Below are 27,197 nucleotides of genomic sequence, written 5' to 3'. Positions count from 1 at the left end.
GCTATCACACCCTGCTGTACTGTAGTAGTTTTATCACACTATCACACCCTGCTGTACTGTAGTAGTTTTATCACAGCTATCACACCTGCTGTACTGTAGTAGTTTTATCACAGCTATCACATCCCTGCTGTACTGTAGTAGTTTTATCACAGCTATCACACCCTGCTGTACTGTAGTAGTTTTATCACAACTATCACACCCTGCTGTACTGTAGTAGTTTTATCACAGCTATCACACCCTGCTGTACTGTAGTAGTTTTTATCACAGCTATCACACCCTGCTGTACTGTAGTAGTTTTATCACAACTATCACCACCCTGCTGTACTGTAGTAGTTTTATCACAGCTATCACACCCTGCTGTACTGTAGTAGTTTTATCACTGCTATCACACCCTGCTGTACTGTAGTAGTTTTATCACAGCTATCACACCCTGCTGTACTGTAGTAGTTTTATCACAGCTATCACACCCTGCTGTACTGTAGTAATGTAATGTACAAGTTTTATCACATCTTGTAGTACTGCAACATCTTCACACAATACTTAGGGTACCCAATCCTTACCCACAGTAAATCATCTCTACCCACACCTACAGCCCCTACCCTGTCTCTGTCTGTGTGTAGGATCCTGAGTCCTCTACCATCTTTACTCAATAGGACAACATTTTTATTGTTACCATCCCCTATGATGAGGCTCCCCTGACTATCATACACTATACCCCAGGGGTAAAATGGTTTACCTCCTGTTTGTGGTGATTGTTTACATGTACTGGGGATGTCACCTCTGTATACAAACAGTTGCTGGAAGTCAGTATCCATGACAACAACATGTTTGTTTCCATCACCACCATCATCTTTATTACTGTGATCAATCACTGCGACATTGTTAGTGACAGGACACTCTGTGATCCTGTATGGTGAACACACTAATGGTTTCCCAGTCCCTGCTGCCATTGTAGTGAGTACCATCTGACCTTGTGTGGTATATTTGGAGACGTTTCCTGACATGCCCACAATGACATAGTTCTTTGCTGTAATACATATACATTTAGGATATGTTTTAGTTGTGAATTGTTGAGTTAACTGTCCTGATACCAGCTCCAGGACGTTGTTTTGATCATCACAGGCCCACAATCTGTGTGTTGTTGGTGATAGACTGATGTCAGTGATCACAGCCTTGTGTGTGACCTTCTGTATCACTGTGCCCTTCCTGTCCAGGAGAGTTAATGTTTTACTGTACCTGGTCCAGGCCTGGTCATCAGTGGTAGGACATATAGAAGTAATGTAACATGGAGACCTCCACTCCTCCACCACCTTGGTCTCTGTCAGTAGTGTTTTCCTGGCCACTGCTTTCTTACCTTTATCCTCTGACTGTTGTTGTGATGAGGGTTGTTGCTGATCATATGATAACAATACTGACCGTTTCTGGTCAGTGGATGTATGACCTTGGCCTGAGATGGTGACTTTTCCTAAGGCTTGTACCAGGTGACCTTTAGGAGTATTGTTTGGGTTGAAGCTGACTGTATCTAAAATAGGTTTGACAGGAATGTGTATTTCGGAATCTATTTCACATTTTGTGTCGTATATTTGTATGTGAGAGCCCTGCTGAAGTGTTTTCTTACATTTCTGTATTTGGTGTTTAAGTTGTTTGTTCAATGATTCTAGTTCTTGTTTGTATTTCTGTATGAGTTTGATGTTGTCGTCTTTAAGTTTTTGATAAAGTGAGAGTGTCTCTTCTCTAAGGTTGTCAAGGTCTTGTTTTAATTTCTCTGTTTGTATCTTCACTTGATGGGATAATTTATCAAATATCTTGTCGTTGTCTTTGAGGAGTGTATCAGTAGAGGTGATGTATTTCCCAATCTGTACCAGATCATTTTGTTCTGTTCTGTCAATAAAGTTTCTGATGTCTTGTTTCTTCTGAGAAGTGACTTCACTAAGCTCACACATTGGATGAGCTTTATGAATAGTTGAAATGCATTTTAAACAAATTAGTTCTTGACATTTTTCACAATACATATCTAGTTGTCTCCCCTTGTGATGGTTACAGGTTGTCTGTCCTTCCGTACGAACTGGTATGTTTGCTGTTGCCATTCTGATGAAGATTGAATGTTTGTTGAATTTCTGAAAATTGAATAAATTGAATCAATACAATGTTTTGATTGAATTTCTGAAAATTGAATAAATTGAATCAATACAATGTTTTGATTGAATTTCTGAAAATTGAATATATACATGTACTGAATCAATACAATGTTTCGTATAACCTATTGAATGTCTTGATTTTTTTGCATAACCAGTTGAATAAGAGTTTTATTTGATGTTGTTAATTGCTCGTTGTTCTATTCAGTTCTATGTGTGTACATACAGTTTTTAAATATTGATTGACCTCATGTTTTTAAAATACAAGAAAATAATTACCTGATAATCACTGCATTCACTGATGACACACACAGGCTACCTGGGATTAAATCAAGTTGGTCCTCCCCAGAATCTAACTGACTCCTTGAAATTCACAGCCAAGTGAGAAACTTACTTCCTTCTTCTCATAATAGCAGATATGTCACTTTTTCAGTTTCTGATGAAAGTATCCATTTCAGATCAGAATCTCAATCCTGTTCATACACAAAAATGTACATTAAATGAAATTATATGTGTCCACACAGAATAAGACCATCCTTATCATTGGTTACTAATGTAAACAAACAAACGTTTTAGCGACCAAAATGTCTGTCTATTGAGGCCTGGTGATATCTGATATTATTACTTCCTTGTCTGGTTTGACAGAGGCACAGTTGTAAAGCAGACATAGATTGTGATATTTAAATACCTACAGTTCACACTGGGGTGTATTTTCTGTTGGGTATGTGTATTGGGTATTAAGTCACACCTGTACTGTTACATGTATAGGTAGATTACACCTGGGGTGTATTGTCTGTTGGGTATGTGTATTGGGTATTAAGTCACACCTGTACTGTACATGAATGTAGAGAAATACACAGTCATGTCTTACTTGATATTTATAGATTAATATTCTTATAACTCTTTTAAAATTGATATATTATAAATTATACATGTGTCAGTACCTGTATGTAGAAATTTTGATAAGTTATAAAAAATGTAAACAAATGAACGTAAAGAATACACAATACTGGTGTTGAACTCGTCCTGACAGACTTATACAACAAATCATGAGGTCCGTCATTATTCTTAACAAAGTCCTGTGGAGTCATGTCATTTTTCATTTTTCTTTGATTTTTGAAACAACAGTCAAACCTGTCTGTAAAGACCAGCCGAAGGGGAAGAGAAAAATTGTCTGGATATTCAAGTGGTTCTTCTAATAGAGTTGAACTTGACCATTTGGGACCCAAGAGAGTGGTCTTTATACAGAGGTTGTCTTTATACAGAGGTTGTCTTTCTATAGAGGTGGTCTTTATACAGATGTGGTCTTTATACCGAGGTGATCTTTATACAGAGGTGGTCTTTATACAGAGGTGGTAAGTATACAGAGGTGGTCTTTATACAGAGGTGGCCGTTATACAGAGGTGGTCGCTAAGGCAGGTTTTACACTATCATAATATAACGTAGTATAAGAGACATTTTGAGAAATTAAAATATCTATTTGGTCTATACATCTTTACCGTCATATTCAATATATTTTCTAACAAGATGAAGGAGCCGCGGTGGCCGAGTGGTTATGATGTCTCAAGCCACAAGTCCTCCACCTCTGGGTCGCGAATTTGAATCCCATATGGGGCAGAAATGCCAGGTTCTTGCCTCTGGTCGGTGTTTTTTCTTCGGGTACTCCGGCTTTCCTCCACCAACAAACCTGGCACGTACGTCCTTACATAACCCTGGCTGTTACTATATAGTTACTTATATTTTGTGGGAGTTTTAATTTCGCTAAATTTACGGATCCATTCAAAATCGAGAAATTTATCAAAATCATGGTTTCAAGTATCATAGCCACTCATAAGAATGGAACTTGAAAAGATAATTCGCGAAAATAAACCCCGGCGAATAAGTCCAAAATAGTAAATCGCAAAATTTTACGTCTGGGAAATTGAACAACTATACATATATAAGACGTTAAACTTAGTAAAACCTGTTACGGTCTTCGTCCGGAATTTCCGGTGTGAAAATTATCATTCCGGAATTTAGACTCTGGTTGACTCCAGGTTTTTGTTTCGCTTTTCAAGTTCCCATGCGTCCATGACAGTATCATGTGGAAGCCTCTCAGTCAAGCTAAATAGTCATTTTTACCATAATGGGTAGGCCCCCAAAAGAGTAAGTGTTTAGAATGAATGTATGAAGTATCTGTAATACTAGTTTTTATTTTACATTGATATGTCCACTCATTTTATGCTGTAGATTGGTAACTTTTGGTTCGGCTTAGGTCCGTCCGCCAAATGTCAATCAGTGTCCTCTGTTTGTTTACAATACCATTAAATATGGTTGACTAAGAAAGTTACGTAATAAGTAGTGTTTAATACTACATAATTCTATATTCTTATGGCTATTAGTTTTAGATTGCTATAAAACTAGTCATAATTTCATATTATAAGTGGTTTGTTATTCACACCTTGTTAGCATAGGGGCTTGTGAAATGAAATATGCTGTTAATAGTTGTAAGTGAAGTTTGCATGCAGGTAAATGTTATGATTTTTACTGTCTCTATATCTTCTCCTTTATATCTAATACTGTATAATTAAGATGTCCAGGATGATAGATAGTGATCCTCATTTATTTCTGTTTGAAGATTGTTCCAGCCTCCTGTCAGGCGTAATATTTACCTCAGTCGGGTTTGTGTATGTGCGCATACGAATTAATAAAGAAGCTAGACTGTCTCAGCGAGTAGTAGAACTTATTTTTGCCTAGACAGCACAAAAAAATCCTTTTTGTTAATACTCAGTCAATCCTGACCACCCAATATAACATGGTCTTGTTTCAGGTTGTCTTTATATGGAGGTGGTCATTATATGGAGGTGATCTTTATAGACAGGTGGTCTTTATATGGCCCGGCCACAGGAAACCACAGAGAAGCCAGAGGCAGGTGTCCTGATGGACAATTTAAATATACATTCCTTATTTTGTAGCGGTGGCCACAGAGAAGACAGAGTGTCCTGATGGACAGTTTAAATATACATCCTTATTTTGTAGCGGCGGCCACAGTGAAGCCAGAGTGTCCTGATGGACAGTTTAAATATACATTCCTTATTTTGTAGCGGTGGCCACAGAGAAGCCAGCGTGTCCTGATGGACAGTTTAAATATACAATCCTTATTTTGTAGTGGTGGCCACAGAGAAGCCAGAGTGTCCTGATGGACAGTTTAAATTTACAATCCTTATTTTGTAGTGGTGGCCACAGAGAAGCCAGAGTGTCCTGATGGACAGTTTAAATATACAATCCTTATTTTGTAGTGGTGGCCACAGAGAAGCCAGTGTGTCCTGATGGACAGTTTAAATATACAATCCGTATTTTGTGTAGTACCGTGGGGGCCACAGAGAAGCCAGTGTGTCCTGATGGACAGTTTCAATGTGCTAACGACAACTGTATCCACTACCAGCTGGTGTGTAACAAGGTAGATAAATGTGGCGATGAATCAGATGAAGACAGATGATGTAAGTCAACTTGATTATCTCCCCTTATTCAATTTCTCGACATTTTGTGGTAGTTCAGAAACAAGGTATCAACTAATTTACAGTATATACAATAAAATTAATTCAAAGTCTGATATTTGGGTTATGAAGTGTACATATAGGTGAAATAACGTCTCTTTTAATTACCACTTATTTTGATTGCTAAAAAAATAGCTTGCCCAGTTTCACGAACATTTCTTAACTTAAAATTTCCCATAGGAAAGCATTTTAGAATTCAAGGGAAATATCATAAGGAACTTCTTTAAATTATATTTGAATCACCTAAGGATGATGTATAGTGCAAGCTTTTTAGGACATTTTGACCCAAAGGTGACACATACGAGCAAATAGATCTTTAAGACACTGTGTAATCTTGACCTTGAGGTCACCTTATGTCTATTTTTGGTACATGACCTTGACATTGTTTATTTTGACCTTGAAGATATTGATGAGTGTAGTCAGGATGACATGAACCAGTGTGAACAGAAATGTGTCGACTCCATCACCAGTTTCAAGTGTGCCTGTTACCCTGGATACACCCTTATATATAGTATATTTTCAGCACGTGGGATAAATTGTTTATATCCTTCCTTGGTGTTTATATAAACCAAAATGATTAGTAACAAATTCTATATTGCAGATATTGATGAATGTAAAGAGGTCCCAGGGGCCTGTAGCCAAGGATGTTTAAAACTCACCTGGAAATTACACCTATAAATGTAACGAGGGTTACTCAAAAACAAACATGCGGTTCTGCAAGAAAAAATGACAGTAAGTATGTCAAGGTGGGGAAGTAATAAAGGTAAAGGGTTATTAGGTCATAGGGGTCAGAGGTCATAGATATCCATGGCCATCGAGATCAATAAACAAAAAAATGTGAAATATCCTTTTATTTGCTGAATGGAGGATAAATTGAACAATAAAGTTGCAATGTCTAGCTCCATTCAGATTATAAAAACGGGCGACGGCATTTACGTCCTGAAGACTTCTGTTGATCTTGATGTCAAAAACAACAGTTACTAATAAATAAGTGACATTAGTATGATTTTGATATTCTGTTACTGAGAAATTCTGGTTTTCACATTTCTTCCCAGATATAAAAAACCCTGGCTGGTCTTCACTAACAAGTACTGTATCCGAGAACTTTCCATCGACGGCAAACATTACCGCCGTGTGGCCCAGGGCTTCGACAGCATTGTAGGTCGTCACTTTGATTATGCCGACGATCTTCTTTTCTTTACTGATGTGAAAGCCAAAAAGATGTATCGTATGTACCTCAATGGGACTGGGAAGGAGGCCATAGTCAAACACGACATCTCCGGAGCTGAAGGAATGGCTGTCGATTGGATCGCAAAGTATTCTTCTATATCATTCATATCATAATGTAAATGGTGTTATGCTATTTTTGAAAAGAAAGACAAAAAAGTCAAAAATTTGCAAGGGATTTTGGCACCTTCTGAATTTTTGGCCGGTGAATTAATTAAAATCATGAAGTAAGCATAGCTTAAATTGTTGATAGCATCTTAACAAGGAGTACCAAATCCTGATTTCTCTTCTATAGGAAAATCTACTGGGTGGACAGTAAACGATTGTCCATGTTTGTAACTGAGACCAACGGCACCAACCGTCTGGCGTTGATTAGACGTGGCTTTGTCAAGAGTCCTCGCGCCATCATTGTGGATCCAGCCAATGGGTTAGTTAATTTCTTTGGTAGTAAAATTTTTTTATATGTGGCAAAACACCTTTGTATAACAAAATAAAAAAAACGTCTGTGATCATCAAGATACAGGTTTATTGTTGAAGAGCTTGACCTTGTATTAAATAAAAGAAAAGATATTTGTCCCAAGTAATGTAAGTTATGTTACTTTCGTGTAACCATAGATACACGTACTGGGTTAGTTATATGATAAAATAAAACCCTACATATATTACAAAATAAAAAACATGTTGGTTAAATTATCATTAAGGTGTACTTTATTAGTTCAACATCCTATTAACAGCCAGGGTCATGTAAGAGGGGAGGCGGGGGGGGGGGGGGGGGGGGGGGGGGATTGTGGTAATATGTCGGAGCCACCACGGCCAATATTCACTAAAGCTTCTATCAAATAAAAAAATAAGATATTTGTCCCAATCAATGTAAGTTATGTTACCAAATCATGTAAAGTTTGTGTTACCGTAGATATGCGTACTGGACAGATTGGAGTTTGTCGCCGTACATCGGCCGTATCGGGATGGATGGTTCTAACCCACGTAAAATCATCACAAACAAACTCGGCTGGCCAAAAACGCCCTGACAATAGATTATGAAACGTCGCGTCTATGTTGGGGCGACGCCCACCTGGATTATATTGAGTAAGTATGACATATAAACCTTACTGACATCAACCTTCTGAGTTTGTATCTTTTCACCATTTAAATTGTTGAATGTTTGTTAAAATAAGGAATCAAATTTTAGAGGAAAATTAAACACAAAAAAAGCAAAAGGTTAAGTGAAAGAAAGGAAGTATGAAAATGTGACCTTGACATTATTTTATAGGCAGTTATTTTCTGGATTTTGTCTAAAAACAAGAAAATCATATTTTTGTGGTTTTAGATTTTTGCGATCTGGCTTAAAGGTATAACCATTTTTGATTATTTCGTGGATCAAATTATAACAATCATAGCAAAAATAAGCAGCTATACAGTATTCTGTGACCTTGAGTCTATACTGACCATTTATCTGTTGTTGTAGGTACGCCCGAGAGTGGACGGTTCTGACCGTAACATTGTGATGCAGGCCACCGTGCACACATCCCTTCGCTATCACGGACTGGAATCACATGAGTATTATTGAAAAGGCATAGATGCCAGAGCTTTTGCAGACAATTGAATGAATATTGTCTGCAAAGCTCTGGCATTAACATAGACTATAGATGCCATAAAAAGTTTATTTATTAATAACCATAAGATAAGGTGCCATTTGATGGTATACTATAAATAAATAAGTTATTATCGTCATTTTTTTTCTGATTTCAGCTCCTAAACACTGTTCTCCTGGTCAGTTCGAGTGCCGAAATAAGAATTGTACGTATGGGTTAGCTAAAATTTCAAAACAAAAACGGTGATAGATGTGTAAAGGTTTGTTTACATTATAGTGATCCAATGGATTAAAATCATTGTCCCCCCCCCCCCCCCCCCCCCCCCCCCCCCCCCCCCCCCCCCCCCCCCCCCCCCCCCCCCCCCCCCCCCCCCCCCCCCCCCCCCCCCCCCCCCCCCCCCCCCCCCCCCCCCCTCCCCCCCCCCCCCCCCCCCCCCCCCCCCCCCCCCCCCCCCCCCCCCCCCCCCCCCCCCCCCCCCCCCCCCCCCCCCCCCCCCCCCCCCCCCCCCCCCCCCCCCCCCCCCCCCCCCCCCCCCCCCCCCCCCCCCCCCCCCCCCCCCCCCCCCCCCCCCCCCCCCCCCCCCCCCCCCCCCCCCCCCCCCCCCCCCCCCCCCCCCCCCCCCCCCCCCCCCCCCCCCCCCCCCCCCCCCCCCCCCCCCCCCCCCCCCCCCCCCCCCCCCCCCCCCCCCCCCCCCCCCCCCCCCCCCCCCCCCCCCCCCCCCCCCCCCCCCCCCCCCCCCCCCCCCCCCCCCCCCCCCCCCCCCCCCCCCCCCCCCCCCCCCCCCCCCCCCCCCCCCCCCCCCCCCCCCCCCCCCCCCCCCCCCCCCCCCCCCCCCCCCCCCCCCCCCCCCCCCCCCCCCCCCCCCCCCCCCCCCCCCCCCCCCCCCCCCCCCCCCCCCCCCCCCCCCAATAAATAAATAATGTAAATATACACTGTAAGTATTAAAACTGTCTTGTGTGCCATTATTTCTGTAAAGGTCTAGCATCTATATAGACCATAGATTTCATAAAAAAGATAGTTTAATGCTTAAATATCCGAGAGATCCAAATGTAAACTAAAAAATATGGCGGAGGAGATGCTTAATTTGGTTACATAGAAATGTACAATGTGGATTACTAAGTAAAATAGGATAAATTATGGTAAATAATGGGAAAAGGTAGTGAACTGGTACTCCCTGTGTTTATATCTTGGAAACAATAATCACAAGTTACTAAAGCCTTAAAGCTCAATGTTTTGATTCACTGGTATTACAGAATGAATAACACATATTCCAGGGTAATAAAATCATTAATACCTTTGTATGAACAATGTATTCAAGTTATAAATGGGGCGACACTTATGACATGTTATTTTTTCTTCAGTAATTTATAATAGAAAACCAGATTTTATGAATTAAGCTGTGAAAATCATTGAAATGGACAAACAAACATGTATGATGCTTTGTAAACATTAGTTACACCACTGAATTTATCCACTGTAAAATCTAGCTGTTATGTCTTATGTATGTTTAGATGGAAATATACATAATGTAGAAATCACTTTACAGTAGAAGTTTTATCACAGCTATCACACCCTGCTGTACTGTTGTAGTTTTATCACAGCTATCACACCCTGCTGTACTGTAGTAGTTTTATCACAGCTATCACACCCTGCTGTACTGTAGTAGTTTTATCACAGCTATCACACCCTGCTGTACTGTAGTAGTTTTATCACAGCTATCACACCCTGCTGTACTGTAGTAGTTTTATCACAGCTATCACACCCTGCTGTACTGTAGTAGTTTTATCACAGCTATCACACCCTGCTGTACTGTAGTAGTTTTATCACAGCTATCACACCCTGCTGTACTGTAGTAGTTTTATCACAGCTATCACACCCTGCTGTACTGTAGTAGTTTTATCACAGCTATCACACCCTGCTGTACTGTAGTAGTTTTATCACAGCTATCACACCCTGCTGTACTGTAGTAGTTTTATCACAGCTATCACACCCTGCTGTACTGTAGTAGTTTTATCACAGCTATCACACCCTGCTGTACTGTAGTAGTTTTATCACAGCTATCACACCCTGCTGTACTGTAGTAGTTTTATCACAGCTATCACACCCTGCTGTACTGTAGTAGTTTTATCACAGCTATCACACCCTGCTGTACTGTAGTAGTTTTTATCACAGCTATCACACCCTGCTGTACTGTAGTAGTTTTATCACAGCTATCACACCCTGCTGTACTGTAGTAGTTTTATCACAGCTATCACACCCTGCTGTACTGTAGTAGTTTTATCACAGCTATCACACCCTGCTGTACTGTAGTAGTTTTATCACAGCTATCACACCCTGCTGTACTGTAGTAGTTTTATCACAGCTATCACACCCTGCTGTACTGTAGTAGTTTTATCACAGCTATCACACCCTGCTGTACTGTAGTAGTTTTATCACAGCTATCACACCCTGCTGTACTGTAGTAGTTTAATCACAGCTATCACACCCTGCTGTACTGTAGTAGTTTTATCACAGCTATCACACCCTGCTGTACTGTAGTAGTTTTATCACAGCTATCACACCCTGCTGTACTGTAGTAGTTTTATCACAGCTATCACACCCTGCTGTACTGTAGTAGTTTTATCACAGCTATCACACCCTGCTGTACTGTAGTAGTTTTATCACAGCTATCACACCCTGCTGTACTGTAGTAGTTTTATCACAGCTATCACACCCTGCTGTACTGTAGTAGTTTTTATCACAGCTATCACACCCTGCTGTACTGTAGTAGTTTTATCACAGCTATCACACCCTGCTGTACTGTAGTAGTTTTATCACAGCTATCACACCCTCTGTACTGTAGTAGTTTTATCACAGCTATCACACCTGTGTACTGTAGTAGTTTTATCACAGCTATCACACCCTGCTGTACTGTAGTAGTTTTATCACAGCTATCACACCCTGCTGTACTGTAGTAGTTTTATCACAGCTATCACACCCTGCTGTACTGTAGTAGTTTTATCACAGCTATCACACCCTGCTGTACTGTAGTAGTTTTATCACAGCTATCACACCCTGCTGTACTGTAGTAGTTTTATCACAGCTATCACACCCTGCTGTACTGTAGTAGTTTTATCACAGCTATCACACCCTGCTGTACTGTAGTAGTTTTATCACAGCTATCACACCCTGCTGTACTGTAGTAGTTTTATCACAGCTATCACACCCTGCTGTACTGTAGTAGTTTTATCACAGCTATCACACCCTGCTGTACTGTAGTAGTTTTATCACAGCTATCACACCCTGCTGTACTGTAGTAGTTTTATCACAGCTATCACACCCTGCTGTACTGTAGTAGTTTTATCACAGCTATCACACCCTGCTGTACTGTAGTAGTTTTATCACAGCTATCACACCCTGCTGTACTGTAGTAGTTTTATCACAGCTATCACACCCTGCTGTACTGTAGTAGTTTTATCACAGCTATCACACCCTGCTGTACTGTAGTAGTTTTATCACAGCTATCACACCCTGCTGTACTGTAGTAGTTTTATCACAGCTATCACACCCTGCTGTACTGTAGTAGTTTTATCACAGCTATCACACCCTGCTGTACTGTAGTAGTTTTATCACAGCTATCACATCCTGATGTACTGTAGTAGTTTTATCACAACTATCACACCCTGCTGTACTGTAGTAGTTTTATCACAGCTATCACACCCTGCTGTACTGTAGTAGTTTTATCACAGCTATCACACCCTGCTGTACTGTAGTAGTTTTATCACAGCTATCACACCCTGCTGTACTGTAGTAGTTTTATCACAGCTATCACACCCTGCTGTACTGTAGTAGTTTTATCACAGCTATCACACCCTGCTGTACTGTAGTAGTTTTATCACAGCTATCACACCCTGCTGTACTGTAGTAGTTTTATCACAGCTATCACACCCTGCTGTACTGTAGTAGTTTTATCACAGCTATCACACCCTGCTGTACTGTAGTAGTTTTATCACAGCTATCACACCCTGCTGTACTGTAGTAGTTTTATCACAGCTATCACACCCTGCTGTACTGTAGTAGTTTTATCACAGCTATCACACCCTGCTGTACTGTAGTAGTTTTATCACAGCTATCACACCCTGCTGTACTGTAGTAGTTTTATCACAGCTATCACACCCTGCTGTACTGAGTAGTTTTATCACAGCTATCACACCCTGCTGTACTGTTGTAGTTTTATCACAGCTATCACACCCTGCTGTACTGTAGTAGTTTTATCACAGCTATCACACCCTGCTGTACTGTAGTAGTTTTATCACAGCTATCACACCCTGCTGTACTGTAGTAGTTTTATCACAGCTATCACACCCTGCTGTACTGTAGTAGTTTTATCACAGCTATCACACCCTGCTGTACTGTAGTAGTTTTATCACAGCTATCACACCCTGCTGTACTGTAGTAGTTTTATCACAGCTATCACACCCTGCTGTACTGTAGTAGTTTATCACAGCTATCACACCCTGCTGTACTGTAGTAGTTTTATCACAGCTATCACACCCTGCTGTACTGTAGTAGTTTTATCACAGCTATCACACCCTGCTGTACTGTAGTAGTTTTATCACAGCTATCACACCCTGCTGTACTGTAGTAGTTTTATCACAGCTATCACACCCTGCTGTACTGTAGTAGTTTTATCACAGTTATTACACCATGATGTACTTGTAAAGTAGTAGTTTTATCACAGCTATCACACCCTGCTGTACTGTAGTAGTTTATCACAGCTATCACACCCTGCTGTACTGTAGTAGTTTTATCACAGCTATCACACCCTGCTGTACTGTAGTAGTTTTATCACAGCTATCACACCCTGCTGTACTGTAGTAGTTTTATCACAGCTATCACACCCTGCTGTACTGTAGTAGTTTTATCACAGCTATCACACCCTGCTGTACTGTAGTAGTTTTATCACAGCTATCACACCCTGCTGTACTGTAGTAGTTTTTATCACAGCTATCACACCCTGCTGTACTGTAGTAGTTTTATCACAGCTATCACACCCTGCTGTACTGTAGTAGTTTTATCACAGCTATCACCACCCTGCTGTACTGTAGTAGTTTTATCACAGCTATCACACCCTGCTGTACTGTAGTAGTTTTATCACAGCTATCACACCCTGCTGTACTGTAGTAGTTTTATCACAGCTATCACACCCTGCTGTACTGTAGTAGTTTTATCACAGCTATCACACCCTGCTGTACTGTAGTAGTTTTATCACAGCTATCACACCCTGCTGTACTGTAGTAGTTTTATCACAGCTATCACACCCTGCTGTACTGTAGTAGTTTTATCACAGCTATCACACCCTGCTGTACTGTAGTAGTTTTATCACAGCTATCACACCCTCTGTACTGAGTAGTTTATCACAGCTATCACACCCTGCTGTACTGTAGTAGTTTTATCACAGCTATCACACCCTGCTGTACTGTAGTAGTTTTATCACAGCTATCACACCCTGCTGTACTGTAGTAGTTTTACAAGCTATCACACCCTGCTGTACTGTAGTAGTTTTATCACAGCTATCACACCCTGCTGTACTGTAGTAGTTTTATCACAGCTATCACACCCTGCTGTACTGTAGTAGTTTTATCACAGCTATCACACCCTGCTGTACTGTAGTAGTTTTATCACAGCTATCACACCCTGCTGTACTGTAGTAGTTTTATCACAGCTATCACACCCTGCTGTACTGTAGTAGTTTTATCACAGCTATCACACCCTGCTGTACTGTAGTAGTTTTATCACAGCTATCACACCCTGCTGTACTGTAGTAGTTTTATCACAGCTATCACACCCTGCTGTACTGTAGTAGTTTTATCACAGCTATCACACCCTGCTGTACTGTAGTAGTTTTATCACAGCTATCACACCCTGCTGTACTGTAGTAGTTTTATCACAGCTATCACACCCTGCTGTACTGTAGTAGTTTTATCACAGCTATCACACCCTGCTGTACTGTAGTAGTTTTATCACATCTTGTAGTACTGTAACATCTTTACATATCCTTTCCCCTCATGTATATCCACAGTAAATCATCTCTACCCACACCTACAGCCACTACCTCGTCTCTGTCTGTGTGTAGGATCCTGAGTCCTTTACCATTTTTATTCACTAGGACAACATTTTTATTGTTATAAATCCCTATGATGAGGCTCCCCTGACTATCATACACTATACCCCAGGGGTTAAATGGTTCACCTCCTGTTTGTGGTGATTGTTTACATGTACTGGGGATGTCACCTCTGTATACAAACAGTTGTTGGAAGTCAGTATTCATGACAACAACATGTGGTTTTCCATCACCACCATCACTTCTATGACTGTGATCAATCACTGCGACATTGTTAGTGACAGGACACTCTGTGATCCTCCACGGTGTACACACTAACGGTTTCCCAGTCCCTGCTGCCATTGTAGTGAGTACCATCTGACCTTGTGTGGTATATTTGGAGACGTTTCCTGACATGCCCACAATGACATGGTTCTTTGCTGTAATACATATGCTGTAAGGACATGTTTAGTTGTGAATTGTTGAGTTAACTGTCCTGATACCAGCTCCAGGATGTTGTTTTGTCCATCACAGGCCCACAATCTGTGTGTTGTTGGTGATAGACTGATGTCATTGATCCAAGCCTTGTGTGTGGACCTCCTGTATCACTGTGCCCTTCCTGTCCAGGAGAGTTAATGTGTCACTGTAGTAGTCACTGGTCCAGGCCTGGTCATCAGTGGTAGGACATATAGAAGAATCAATGGCACATGGAGACTTCCACTCCTCCACCACCTTGGTCTCTGTCAGTAGTGTTTTCCTGGCCACTGCTTTCTTACCTTTATCCTCTGACTGTTGTTGTGATGAGGGTTGTTGCTGACCGTCTGATAATGATACTGACCGTTTCTGGTCAGTGAATGTATGACTTTGGCCTGAGGTGGTGACTTTTCCTAAGGCTTGTACCAGGTGACCTTTAGGAGTATTGTTTGGGTTGAAACTGACTGTACCTAAAATAGGTTTGACAGGGATATGTATTTGGGAATCTATTTCGCATTTTGTGTCATAGATTTCTATGTGAGAGCCCTGCTGAAGTGTAGTCTTACATTTCTGTATTTGGTGTTTAAGTTGTTTGTTCAACATTTCAAGTTCTTGTTTGTATTTCTGGATAATTTTGATGTTGTCATCTTTCATGTGTTGATAAAGTGAAAGTGTCTCTTCTCTAAGCTTATCAAGGTCTTGTTTTAATTTTTCCGTTTGTATCTTCAATTCATGTGCTAATTTATCAAATATGCTGTCGTTGTCTTTGAGGAGTGTATCAGTAGATGTGATGTATTTCCCAATCTGTACCAAATCATTTTGTTCGGTTTTTTCAATAAAGCTTCTGATGTCTTGTTTCTTCTGAGGAGTGACTTCACTAAGCTCACACACTGGATGAATTCTGTGAATGGTGGAAATGCATTTAGGGCAAATTGGTTCTTGACATTTTTCACAATACCAATCTAGTTGTCTCCCCTTGTGATGGTTACAGGTTGTCTGTCCTTCCGTACGAACTGGCATGTTTGCTGTTGCCATTTTGATGTTTGTTGAATTTCTGAAAATTGATTATATTGAATCAATACAATGTTGTCACTAAATTAATTGAATAAGGGTTTTATTTTGTTAAGTGTTCTATGTCCTGTTCAGTTTTTTTGCATAATCAATTGAATAGAAGCTTCATTTGATGTCTTGTTCAGTTCTTGGTATGATTTAAATTTTGACCAAAAACAAATCAGTTTTAAAGCACAAGAAAATAATTACCTGATAATCACTGCATTCACTGATGACACACTAAGGGTACCTGGGATTAAATCAAGTTGGTCTTCCCCAGAATCTAAATGATATTCAATGTTGTTCAAATTTCTCTTCCTCTGAAATTCACAGCCAATCTGAAATTTACTACTGTCTCCTAATTATATGTGTCCACACAGAATAACACAATCCTTGTGTCCACGTCTACCCAGATAAAATGTCTGTCTAATGAGGCCAGATGATATCGGATGTTACTCCCTTATCTGGTCCTACAGTTGTACAGTCGTAAAACAAACATAGATTGTGTAGTAGCTAGGTCAATTTTGATCACGTTTGCAAGCCGTGATATTTATATTACTAAAACTAAATGTGTCCGCCATTTATCAAATGTTCATTTAAATGACTTCTTCTTGATAACTGAAAAATCCAGGGTACTGATATTTGGTTTTCATCCATCTTGGATGTTGATACTTAAAGTTTGTTACCACTATTTTATCAGAAAGAACTTTCATGTGTCAGTTTTTCCTTGGTTACTTGTTGTGCATATTGTACTTTTTGAGGAATATGGGAAAAACATGGCCGATTGGCAGCCATTTTTGACAATTGAAGTTTGCTACCATTGTTTCTCTAACAAATACTGAAGGGAACTTTCTCATTAATATTTCATCTCTTTGACTGATAAAGATTTATCAATACATGATGGACATCAAGATCCCTCTGTGATCTCATGTAATTATTTATTATTTTGATGATCCTCAGGTACCGCCAGCCCCTGTCAGATCTACAATGGAGGCTGTGTCCACAGCTGTCACCCAGCTCCCGACGGTAAGGCGGAGTGTCAGTGTAGTGACATCGGTCTGACGTTAGGAGAGGACGGCAAGTCGTGTGTGCCACTCAACCACACCTGTGGCACCGAGAACTTTGTGTGTGTCTCAGCCGCTGTCTCAGTCATCACTGGTTGTGTGACTCAGACGAGGATTGTAAAGATGGGTCAGACGAAAACCCGAACATGTGTGGTACGTAATTGAAGTTATCATGACCGATTATTTTTCTGGGCCAGGGTTGTGTCAATACATGGTCATGCACTGTTTCAATGACTTGTGGAAGTATTTTGTAATTGTTTGGTGTTTGGTAAAAAATCAAGATTGTAATTTTTTATTTTAATTTTTGAAAAATATATATACATGTAAAAGAAGATTATAAGTCAAAACAAACAAGAACTTGTATACTGTTTAAAAGTAGGGGAAGATGATAAATCACCTGTAGTGGTGAAGTTTGTGAAATAACACTGTAATCTCTGGACCAAAGTACACTTGTTCAAATCCCATTATTGTCTCTTGAAATTCTCAAAAATTATGCAGTTTTTTTTGAATACCCTCAATTAAAATCCTAAAATGATTGTAGAAATGTCAGCTGTGACAGACAACAGTAGTTAATGTTAGTTTACAACTCTATATTTCTTCTCTATAATAAAAGTGACAGCTTTGTTTAGATCTTTTGATACAATCATACTCTTACTGCTAAACATATAATTGGATTGACCATTTTTGTTTCCATGAAATAAGCAATTATAGACAGGTTGGACTGACCTCTTGACCTCTCTACATTGTTGGTCTATATAGACAGGTTGGACTGACCTCTTGACCTCTCTACATCATTGGTCTATATAGACAGGTTGGACTGACCCATTGACCTCTTTACACAGCTTATCTTTATATACAGGTTTAACTGACTCCTTGACCTCTCTACACAGTGGTTTTTAAAGACAGATTTAATTGCCCTTTGACCTCTCTACACATTTGGTCTTTATAGACATGTTTTGACTGACTTCTTGACCTGTCTTCACAGTTGGTATTTATAGACAGGTTTGATTGACCTCTTTACCTGTCTTCACATTTGGGTCTTTATAGACAGGTTTGACTGACCTCTTGACCTCTCTACACAGTTGGTATTTATAGACAGGTTTGACTGACCCCTTGAACTCTCTACACAAGTACCCCTAGACAGGCCAAGTGCTCCACAGATCAGTACCGATGTGTCAATCGTCAATGTATTGAACATATGCTACAAAAGTGTGTAATGCAATCTTGGACTGTGAGGATGCATCTGACGAGCGAGGCTGTCGTAAGTTTGAACTGCATACATTTGTTTGATTTGTTTTAGTTCAGTTGTTGGCAAAATTTTCATATGGAAGCGGGTACAAGTTGCATAAAACAGGCATTTCTAGCAACATGCTGAAATATGTCAATTAAAGATGAATGGTAAAATGTGAACTATTGTGGAAACATTTTAATGTATTTGTGAACTGTTTCTGGCATTCTGAAATTCATTTGTTGTAGATAAACTGTCAGGAAATGTGAACTGCTCAGTAAACATTTTAATGTACCTGGTATTAATTTGTTGTAGATAAACTATCAGGAAATGTGAACTGTTCAGTAAACATTTTAATGTACCTGGTATTAATTTGTTGTAGATAAACTGTCAGGAAATGTGAACTGTTCAGTAAACATTTTAATGTACCTGGTATTAATTTGTTGTAGATAAACTATCAGGAAATGTGAACTGTTCAGTAAACATTTTAATGTACCTGGTATTAATTTGTTGTAGATAAACTATCAGGAAATGTGAACTGTTCAGTAAACATTTTAATGTACCTGGTATTAATTTGTTGTAGATAAACTGTCAGGAAATGTGAACTGTTCAGTAAACATTTTAATGTACCTGGTATTAATTTGTTGTAGATAAACTGTCAGGAAATGTGAACTGTTCAGTAAACATTTTAATGTACCTGGTATTAATTTGTTGTAGATAAACTGTCAGGAAATGTGAACTGTTCAGTAAACAATGGCGGGTGTTCCCAGACCTGTACAGATCTCAGTGACAGTGGATACTACTGTTCCTGTCAGGAAAGGGTACAAGATTGCTGTTAACGATCGCAAGTCTTGTGAAGGTGAGTTCATGGTCAACGATACTAAATCCTGTGTAGGTGAGTTATAGAGTCAATGTACAAATCCTGTGAGGTGAGTTCATGGCAATGATACTCCTGAAGGTGAGTTCATACAGGTCAACGATACCATAAATCCTGTGAAGGTGAGTTATACAGTCAAAGATACCAAATCCTGTGAAGGTGAGTTACATGTCAACAATACCAAATCATGTGAAGGTGAGTTATACAGTCAATGATACTAAATCCTGTGAAGGTGAGTTATACAGCAATGATACAAATCATGTGAAGGTGAGTTCATGGTCAACGATACTAAATCCTGTTGTGGTGAGTTATATGGTCAACGATACCAAATCCTGTGAAGTTGAGATTGAAAATCCTGTGTAGGTGATCAAGTTTTAGTTGATGACTAGAATTTCGGTGTTTTTGAAATAAACTTCATATTTTATACTTATAGATAAAAAAAAAATTTCTATTGGTCAAATTACAAAACATTGGTTTGAAATAATGATGCAAAATTTGTAAAGGTGAGTTACAACTGAAAATTCTGAGATTTGGTAATCGAAGTATACCTCTTTTTCCAACATATATTTTTTTAACTTGTCTATGGTTCAAGATCATCATTTGCTTTATATACATGAATAAAAAAATCTATTCAGTAACATTGGTTAGAAATATTGAAGCAGAGTTTGATACATGTATGAAGCGTTGTTATTTCACAGATGTTGATGAGTGCAATAAATATATAATAAATATGTAACAATCTAATACTTATTATGAAGTGATTTTGTTGATCCCCACAGGTTTTACTTTGGCTGTTAATACGATATTAATTAATCAAACAAAAAAAATAAACAAACAACTTTGTTTTACTGTATAATGAATCTTTGTTATGAACAAACTGTGGTTATCAATTTTGTTGTAACTGTGTGTTACTGTTACAGTATATAATAAACTGTTGTTATTTCACAGACGTTGACGAGTGTGCTCGGTGGGGAACATACTGTGCACAGCAGTGTAAGAATGTGAAGGGATCATACAAATGTCTGTGTACCGACGGATTCCACGACGTCAAGGGCAAAGGAACGCACTGTAAACCCAAAGGTTAGTACACACAAAAATGATCAAATCTAAATCCAAAAAATAAAAAAAATTGGTGGGATAGTCCATCGAGGGCCCATCATCATTTTCCCTTATAATTGCTTCTTGTCATAGAGTTCTGCATAGTTTGTAACCACATTTGGCCTATTAAGTTGAAAAAATGCCCTTATAAATAAGGAATTTTTATAAACAAAACTGGGCCCTGCAGGTCTCACTCCCCGATTAGGTTATATATACATTCAAAAGTTTTTGCTGAAACGTTTTGATTGTTAAATTAATTCTGAATTTGGATTCTCGGTCAAGATTTCATTACAATGTGGCAGATTGTGCACAAACTCTGATACTATTATCATTTCAGGTGGACAACTGTTGATCTTCTTCACCAGTGGCCACGAGGTACGACAGGTCATCCCCGACAAAAAGGCATACTCCGGAACGTTAAGTTGGGGGCGCCACATGGGGGCACTAGACGTTGATGTGGATCGTCGAATTCTTCACTTTTCTGATCTATCATTGATGAAGATTGAAAGAGCTGGAATTCCTGACGATATGGAGAATGGTGGCCCGCCGCGTCCCCAGGATTTAAACGCAGATGTGACCCAGGTGGAGGGGATCGCCATTGATTGGGTAACTAAGTAGGTCAAGGGTTAAATTCAAATTTTAGAAAAACTTTTACAATTACAGACAAGAATTACAATAATGTAGCTATTGATGAAATTTCTATTATTTTATGTTGATAAATATTTTATCATAAGATAAAAATCAAAGTATTAAATATTTTCACATGTGAATCACAATTTTCTTTTTCAAAATATAAACTGATTTTAGTTTTATCCACATATTAGCCGCTCACCTGATTTATAGGGAAATAAGAAGCAGCGTATAATCTGGAAAATAGGGTAAAATGGTTAGGCTTCAATACATTTGTTAATGGTAATTTTCAGTTGATCATCAAAAACATGTTAAGTTTATAATTTTAGAATTTCAATTTGATGCTTGGTTTATTTTATTCCATGTCTTCTTCCATGTCAATCTTTATTTATGATTGTAAATATTTCATTTGAAAATGCCCTCCTCTATTGTATAAGTATCTTTGATATCCTTCAGGCCTAGACAATCCCGTCAGTTTGGATGTATTTGGAGACTCACTATACTGGGCTTCCCAACAGATGGGCGCCGTCTGATGAATATGGATAAATTTGGATATGGTGTTAACGTCACCCTACAAACAGGACTCCTACTGCCCTCTAGTGTCAGAATCATGCACCCGAAACGTCACAATTTATCAGGTAAATTACTATAAGGCTAGATTTACTAAAGGATTAATGTCTCTTTCTGGTGGTTCTATCGAAGGATAAAGTTGAGTAGGGTATCGATATTTGGAATGGACCGCGAAGCGGTCCATGAAACAAACGTACATTGTGTTGTAAGACCTATTCTCGCCGGACTTGTCTGTCCCCCGAGGCGAACAAAATGCATAATCGTGCTAGGTCGTTTTGGTTAAACTTATGCAACTCAAAGACTGATGTTGTCCTGACATATCTTATCCATTTGCGTACAACCAAAGATGTTAAAAATACAAATAGGATGTAGATCTACATGTTGTAGCGAACAACACAGCCTCACCGACACACAACATGTAAACATTGTGACGTCATCGAAATGTGCAAAACTGTACATTGTACAACATTGTTATTTATCATACGCACGGAAGCATTGCTCAAAGAGGTACGGTAGTAACATAAACAATGTAGCTTTTCTACATTTGTATTTACACACGTATATGTATATGTGTTCTAAAACCTATTTTGATACATGTACATGTTCATCGAACGTACGTTCGGTCCTGAAAACACCAAAAGTTTCTGATTTGGACCATCATAAATTCATCCGCTTGGCTCCAAATTGCGCGTGACATACTCAATCTATCGAGAAATAAAGTTGAGTAGCCTTTGGTTGAAATCAACGGGGTTTATACTATCAATTCACCACTGACTGTAAATATACAACTGTACAAAATCAATGTCAATATCATAAAATTTCATTTCAATGTACAGGTATGTATAGATACTTACATTTTATCTATATGTGTTTTGAGTTACTTCCCTTTACTAACAAATCAATTACAATGTATATATGTGTATATTACTTATACATGTATACTATAATATTTCATTGGAATTATGTAAAGATACTTACATTGTATCTATATGTGTTTTGTGTGAGCAAGAAGTGTGCAAGTGTATAAGAGTTACTTCCCTTTACTAACAAATTAATTACAATATATATATACGTGTATATTACTTATACATGTATACTATAATACTTCATCGAATTATGTAAAGATACTTACATTGTATCTATATGTGTTTTGTGTGAGTAAGAAGTTACTTCCCTTCACTTACAAATTAATTACAATGTATGACTGTAAATAATAAAAAAAAAATGACTGTAAAGAAAATGACATAATGAAGCCAAAATAGACAGGGATCTGGATTAGATAAGAGTCGGTTTTGACAGGTTACACTGTACTAATATTTGTATTAGGTACTGGTCCATCTGTCCCTGGGTCCGTCTGGTACTGGTCCATCTGTTCCTGGGTTCATCAGGTACTGGTCCATCTGTTCCTTGGGTTCATCAGGTACTGGTCCATCTGTTCCTGGGTTCATCAGGTACTGTCATCTGTTCTGTATGGTTCCATCTGTTCCTGGGTTCATTCAGGTACTGGTCCATCTGTTCCTGGGTTCATCAGGTACTGGTCCATCTGTTCCTGGGTTCATCAGGTACTGGTCCATCTGTTCCTTGGGTTCGTCAGGTACTGGTCCATCTGTTCCTGGTACATCAGGTCCTGGTCCATCTGTTCCTGGGTACATCAGGTACTTGGTCCATCTGTTCCTGGGTTCATCAGGTACTGGTCCATTTGTTCCTTGGGTTCATCAGGTACTGGTCCATCTGTTCCTGGGTTCATCAGGTACTGTTCCATCTGTTCCTGGGTTCATCAAATACTGGTCCATCTGTTTCTTGGTTCATCAGGTACTGGTCCATCTGTTCCTGGGTTCATCAGGTACTGGTCCATCTGTTCCTTGGGTTCATCAGGTACTGGTCCATCTGTTCCTGGGTTCATCAGGTACTGGTCCATCTGTTCCTGGGTTCATCAGGTACTGGTCCATCTGTTCTTGGGTTCGTCAGGTACTGGTCCATCTGTTCTTGGGTTCATCAGGTACTGGTCCATCTGTTCCTGGGTTCATCAGGTCCTGGTCCATGGTCCATCTGTTCTTGGGTTCATCAGGTACTGGTCCATCTGTTCCTGGGTCCATCAGGTACTGGTCCATCTGTTCCTGGGTACATCAGGTCCTGGTCCATCTGTTCCTGGGTACATCAGGTACTTGTCCATCTGTTCCTGGGTTCATCAGGTACTGGTCCATTGTTCCTGGGTTCATCAGGTACTGGTCCATCTGTTTCTTGGTCGTCAGGTACTGGTCCATCTGTTCCTGGGTCCATCAGGTACTGGTCCATCTGTTCCTTTGTCCATCAGGTCCTGGGTCCATCAGTACTGGTCCATCTGTTTGTCCTGGGTTCATCAGGTACTGGTCCATCTGTTCCTGGGTTCATCAGGTACTGGTCCATCTGTTCCTGGGTCTGTCATACTGGTCCATCTGTTCTGGGTCGTCAGTACTGTCCATCTGTTCCTGGGTCATCAGGTACTGGTCCATCTGTTCCTGGGTTCATCAGGTACTGGTCCATCTGTTCCTGGGTTCATCAGGTACTGGTCCATCTGTTCCTGGGTTCATCAGGTACTGGTCCATCTGTTCCTGGGTTCATCAGGTACTGGTCCATCTGTTCCTGGGTTCATCAGGTACTGGTCCATCTGTTCCTGGGTTCATCAGGTACTGGTCCATCTGTTCCTGGGTTCATCAGGTACTGGTCCATCTGTTCCTGGGTTCATCAGGTACTGGTCCATCTGTTCCTGGGTCATCAGGTACTGGTCCATCTGTTCTGGGTCATCATACTGGGTCCATCTGTTCTGTCATCAGGTACTGGTCCATTTGTTCCTGGGTTCATCAGGTACTGGTCCATCTGTTCTTGGGTTCATCAGGTACTGGTCCATCTGTTCCTGGGTTCATCAGGTACTGGTCCCCTCTGTTCTGGGTTCATCAGGTACTGGTCCATCTGTTCCTGGGTTCATCAGGTACTGGTCCATCTGATTATCCTGGGTCTTTAGTGTTTGGTCCATCATTCCTGGTCCATCATGTACTTTTCTGTTCTGTTCCTCTGGTTTTGGTCTGGTCTATTATTCCTGGGTTATCAAACTTACTGGTCATTATGTTCCTTCTTTTTTCACTTTGGTCACTGTATCATCTATTTTCAGGTGTCCATTTGTCTCAGGTACTGGTGTCTTGGGTTTGATTCCTGGTCCATCATGTTCTGTTTCAGTCATGTTTTCATAAACTGTGCACAAATTTGTAGTTCTCCATTGTAAAAAACTGGTCATGTTCATGTTCATGGTCATCTGTATGGTCCTCTGTAACATTATTGGGTACCTGACTCCATCTGTGTGGGTTACATGGTATGGTTCTGGTCATCTGTTCCTGGTTCATTACTTTACATACTGTCTGGGTTGAAATATGGTATAAACTGTGAATCATCTTTCCTCAGTTCAAAATGTTAATTTGGTCCATCTGTTTCCTGGGTTTTCAGTATCAATGTTCTGGTCCAATCTGTTCATTTCTGTTCCTGGTTCATTACAGGTAATGGTTCCATCTGTTCCTGGTCCATCTTTGTACTGGTCCATCTTCTCCTAATGTTGGGGTAATGGTCCATCTGGTCTTGTCCTGACTGTCTTTTCATCTGTCCTGTCCCTGGTCCATCATTTTTGTCTTATCCATCATCATTTTCCTTGGTTCATGGTCTGGTCTGTCAAACTGGTACCCTTGTTTCTGGTTTCATCAGGTAATGGTCCATCTGTTCAACTGGGTTCATTAGGTACATCTGGTCCTCTGGTCCAGCCATCTGTGGGTCTAATCAGGTCCTGGTCCATCTGTTCCTGGTCATCAGGTACTGGTCCATCTGGTCCTGTATCAGGTGTTGTATGGTCCTGTCTGTCTGGTCATCTGGTCATCCTGTCATGTCCATCTTTTCCTGGTTCATCAATCTATCTTTCACTGGTCATCTGGTTGGTCCATCTGTCAGTTGGGTCTGGTCATCTGTTTCATTGTTTATCTGGGTCTTCAGGTCCTTGGTCCATCTGGTTCCTGGTTCCATCATAGTCATGTTCTGTGGTTCTGGGTCTTTTGGTCCATATTTTGTTTTTTCACTGGTCCATCTTATTCCTGGTTCATTTTGGTAAAACTGTGTCATGGTTCCAATCTAAAGTTACTGTCCATGTATTGTTCCTGTTCCTGGTCATCTGGTAATTTCACAGTTATTGTTGTCCTGGTTCAATGGTCCCATCTGGTCTGTTCATCTGTATATCCTTTGGACCAATCTGTGGTGTATTCATATGGTACTGGTCCATTCTGAAAATGGTTCCTGTCTGTAACATATGTCCCTTTTTAATGTAACTGGTCCTTTCTCAGTCTGTCATTTAAAATTCCATGTGTAATCAGTTGGGGTCTTTGGTCATTTTCAAAGTCTTTACTTTGTAAGGTAACTTTCCTGAATGTCCTCCTTATCTTCTATGATTTTTCAATGGTACCTGGGTCCATCTGGTTTCCTTTTATCAGGTACTTTGTTTATCATTTGTATCATGGTTCCTAAAATCACATTGATTCAGTAATCATTTCCATTATCTTCATTTCCATTTGGTCATGTAGTATCTGGTATATTATCACTGTTTTTAATGTTTCAATCTGGTCTTCCATCTAGTCCTGGGTCCATCATTTGGTCTGGTCCATTTGTTTTCCAATTACATGTATGTATTCAATGTGTTCATCTCTTTTTTCCATCTGTTCCTGTAATGTCCATCATTGTACTGGTAATGTACCTGGTCTCATTTGGTACTGGTCCTCAGTAGTTCTGGTCATAATTGGGTCCATGTGTATCTGGTTTTAAAGAAGTAAAACTTAATTGTTAATGTTAAATTACCATTTGTCGGATGGATTAATGGATTAAATCATTGTCTAAATAAATAAATAATGTAAAGATACACTGTAAGTATTAAACTGTCTTGTGTGCATTATTCCTGTAAAGGTCTGCATCTATATAGACCATAGATTTCATAAAAAATATAGTTTAATGCTTAAATGTCCGAGAGATCCAAATGTAAAACTAAAAAATATGGCGGAGGAGATGCTTAATTTGGTTACATAGAAATGTACAATGTGGATTACTAAGTAAAATAGGATAAATTATGGGAAATAATGGGAAAAGGAGTGAACTGGTACTCCCTGTGTTTAAATCTTGGAAACAATAATCACAAGTTACTAAAGCCTTAAAGCTCAATGTTTTGATTCACTGGTATTACAGAATGAATAACACATATTCCAGAGTAATAAAATCATTAATACCTTTGTATGAACAATGTATTCAAGTTATAAATGGGGCGATACTTTTGACATGTTATTTTTTCTTCAGTAATCTATTATAGAAAACCAGATTTCATTAATAAAGCTGTGAAAATCATTGAATGGACAAACAAACATGTACGGTGCTTTGTAAACATTAGTTACACCACTGAATTTATCCACTGTAAAATCTAGCTTATGTCTTATGTATGTTTAGATGGAAATATACATGTAGAAATCACTTTACGGTAGAAGTTTTATCACAGCTATCACACCCTGCTGTACTGTAGTAGTTTTATCACAGCTATCACACCTGCTGTACTGTAGTAGTTTTATCACAGCTATCACACCC

At 39.7% G+C, this 27,197-nt stretch overlaps 4 protein-coding genes, 1 long non-coding RNA gene and 2 pseudogenes across 9 annotated transcripts in view; 3 read left to right on the top strand and 4 right to left on the bottom strand.

Moving 5' to 3' along the window:
• LOC138311137 (low-density lipoprotein receptor-related protein 2-like) overlaps nt 1-21,580 on the top strand; it is a 173,379-nt gene extending 151,799 nt beyond the window's left edge. The window contains exons 71-72 of one of the 2 annotated variants that reach the window (XR_011206530.1): nt 20,214-20,345; nt 21,450-21,580. The gene's annotated coding sequence lies outside the window, so the exon portion shown is untranslated. Of the gene's footprint in view, nt 1-20,213; nt 20,346-20,700; nt 20,838-21,449 lie in introns of those variants that run through there. The other variant, XR_011206529.1, reaches the window with a different exon arrangement.
• The window catches only part of LOC138311149 (tripartite motif-containing protein 2-like), a 200,937-nt pseudogene that overhangs the window by 35,620 nt on the left and 138,120 nt on the right, over nt 1-27,197 (bottom strand).
• Nucleotides 1-27,197, bottom strand: part of LOC138311164 (uncharacterized) — a 51,285-nt gene that overhangs the window by 22,965 nt on the left and 1,123 nt on the right. The gene's annotated exons all lie outside the window — the stretch shown is intronic.
• LOC138311146 (E3 ubiquitin-protein ligase TRIM71-like) lies at nt 296-2,504 on the bottom strand. Its single transcript, XM_069252612.1, has 2 exons — nt 2,415-2,504; nt 296-2,117 (listed from the first exon to the last, which is right to left on the bottom strand). Exon 2 carries the CDS (start codon nt 2,085-2,087, stop codon nt 504-506), a length of 1,584 nt encoding a protein of 527 aa, XP_069108713.1. The 5' UTR covers nt 2,088-2,117; nt 2,415-2,504; the 3' UTR covers nt 296-503.
• On the top strand, nt 6,735-8,368 carry LOC138311162 (low-density lipoprotein receptor-like). Its single transcript, XM_069252630.1, has 3 exons — nt 6,735-6,987; nt 7,194-7,325; nt 7,812-8,368. The coding sequence occupies exons 1-3, from the start codon at nt 6,893-6,895 to the stop codon at nt 7,924-7,926; spliced, it is 342 nt and encodes a 113-aa protein (XP_069108731.1). The 5' UTR covers nt 6,735-6,892; the 3' UTR covers nt 7,927-8,368.
• LOC138311159 (E3 ubiquitin-protein ligase TRIM45-like) lies at nt 14,661-16,565 on the bottom strand (annotated as a pseudogene).
• Nucleotides 17,292-27,197, top strand: part of LOC138311140 (low-density lipoprotein receptor-related protein 2-like) — a 374,749-nt gene continuing 364,843 nt past the window's right edge. For all 4 annotated transcript variants that reach the window (XR_011206531.1, XM_069252607.1, XM_069252606.1 and 1 more), the window contains exon 1: nt 17,292-17,313. Coding sequence is in view for 3 of the 4 variants with exons in the window: in XM_069252607.1 (XP_069108708.1) it covers nt 17,307-17,313 (7 nt within the window). In the remaining variant the exon portion in view is untranslated. The remainder of the gene's footprint in view (nt 17,314-27,197) is intronic.

Source organism: Argopecten irradians, chromosome 16 (genome assembly GCF_041381155.1).
Source record: "Argopecten irradians isolate NY chromosome 16, Ai_NY, whole genome shotgun sequence".
NCBI lineage: Eukaryota > Metazoa > Mollusca > Bivalvia > Pectinida > Pectinidae > Argopecten > Argopecten irradians.
Note: the sequence above shows the minus strand (reverse complement) of the source record. Positions and strands in the feature narration are given on the sequence as shown.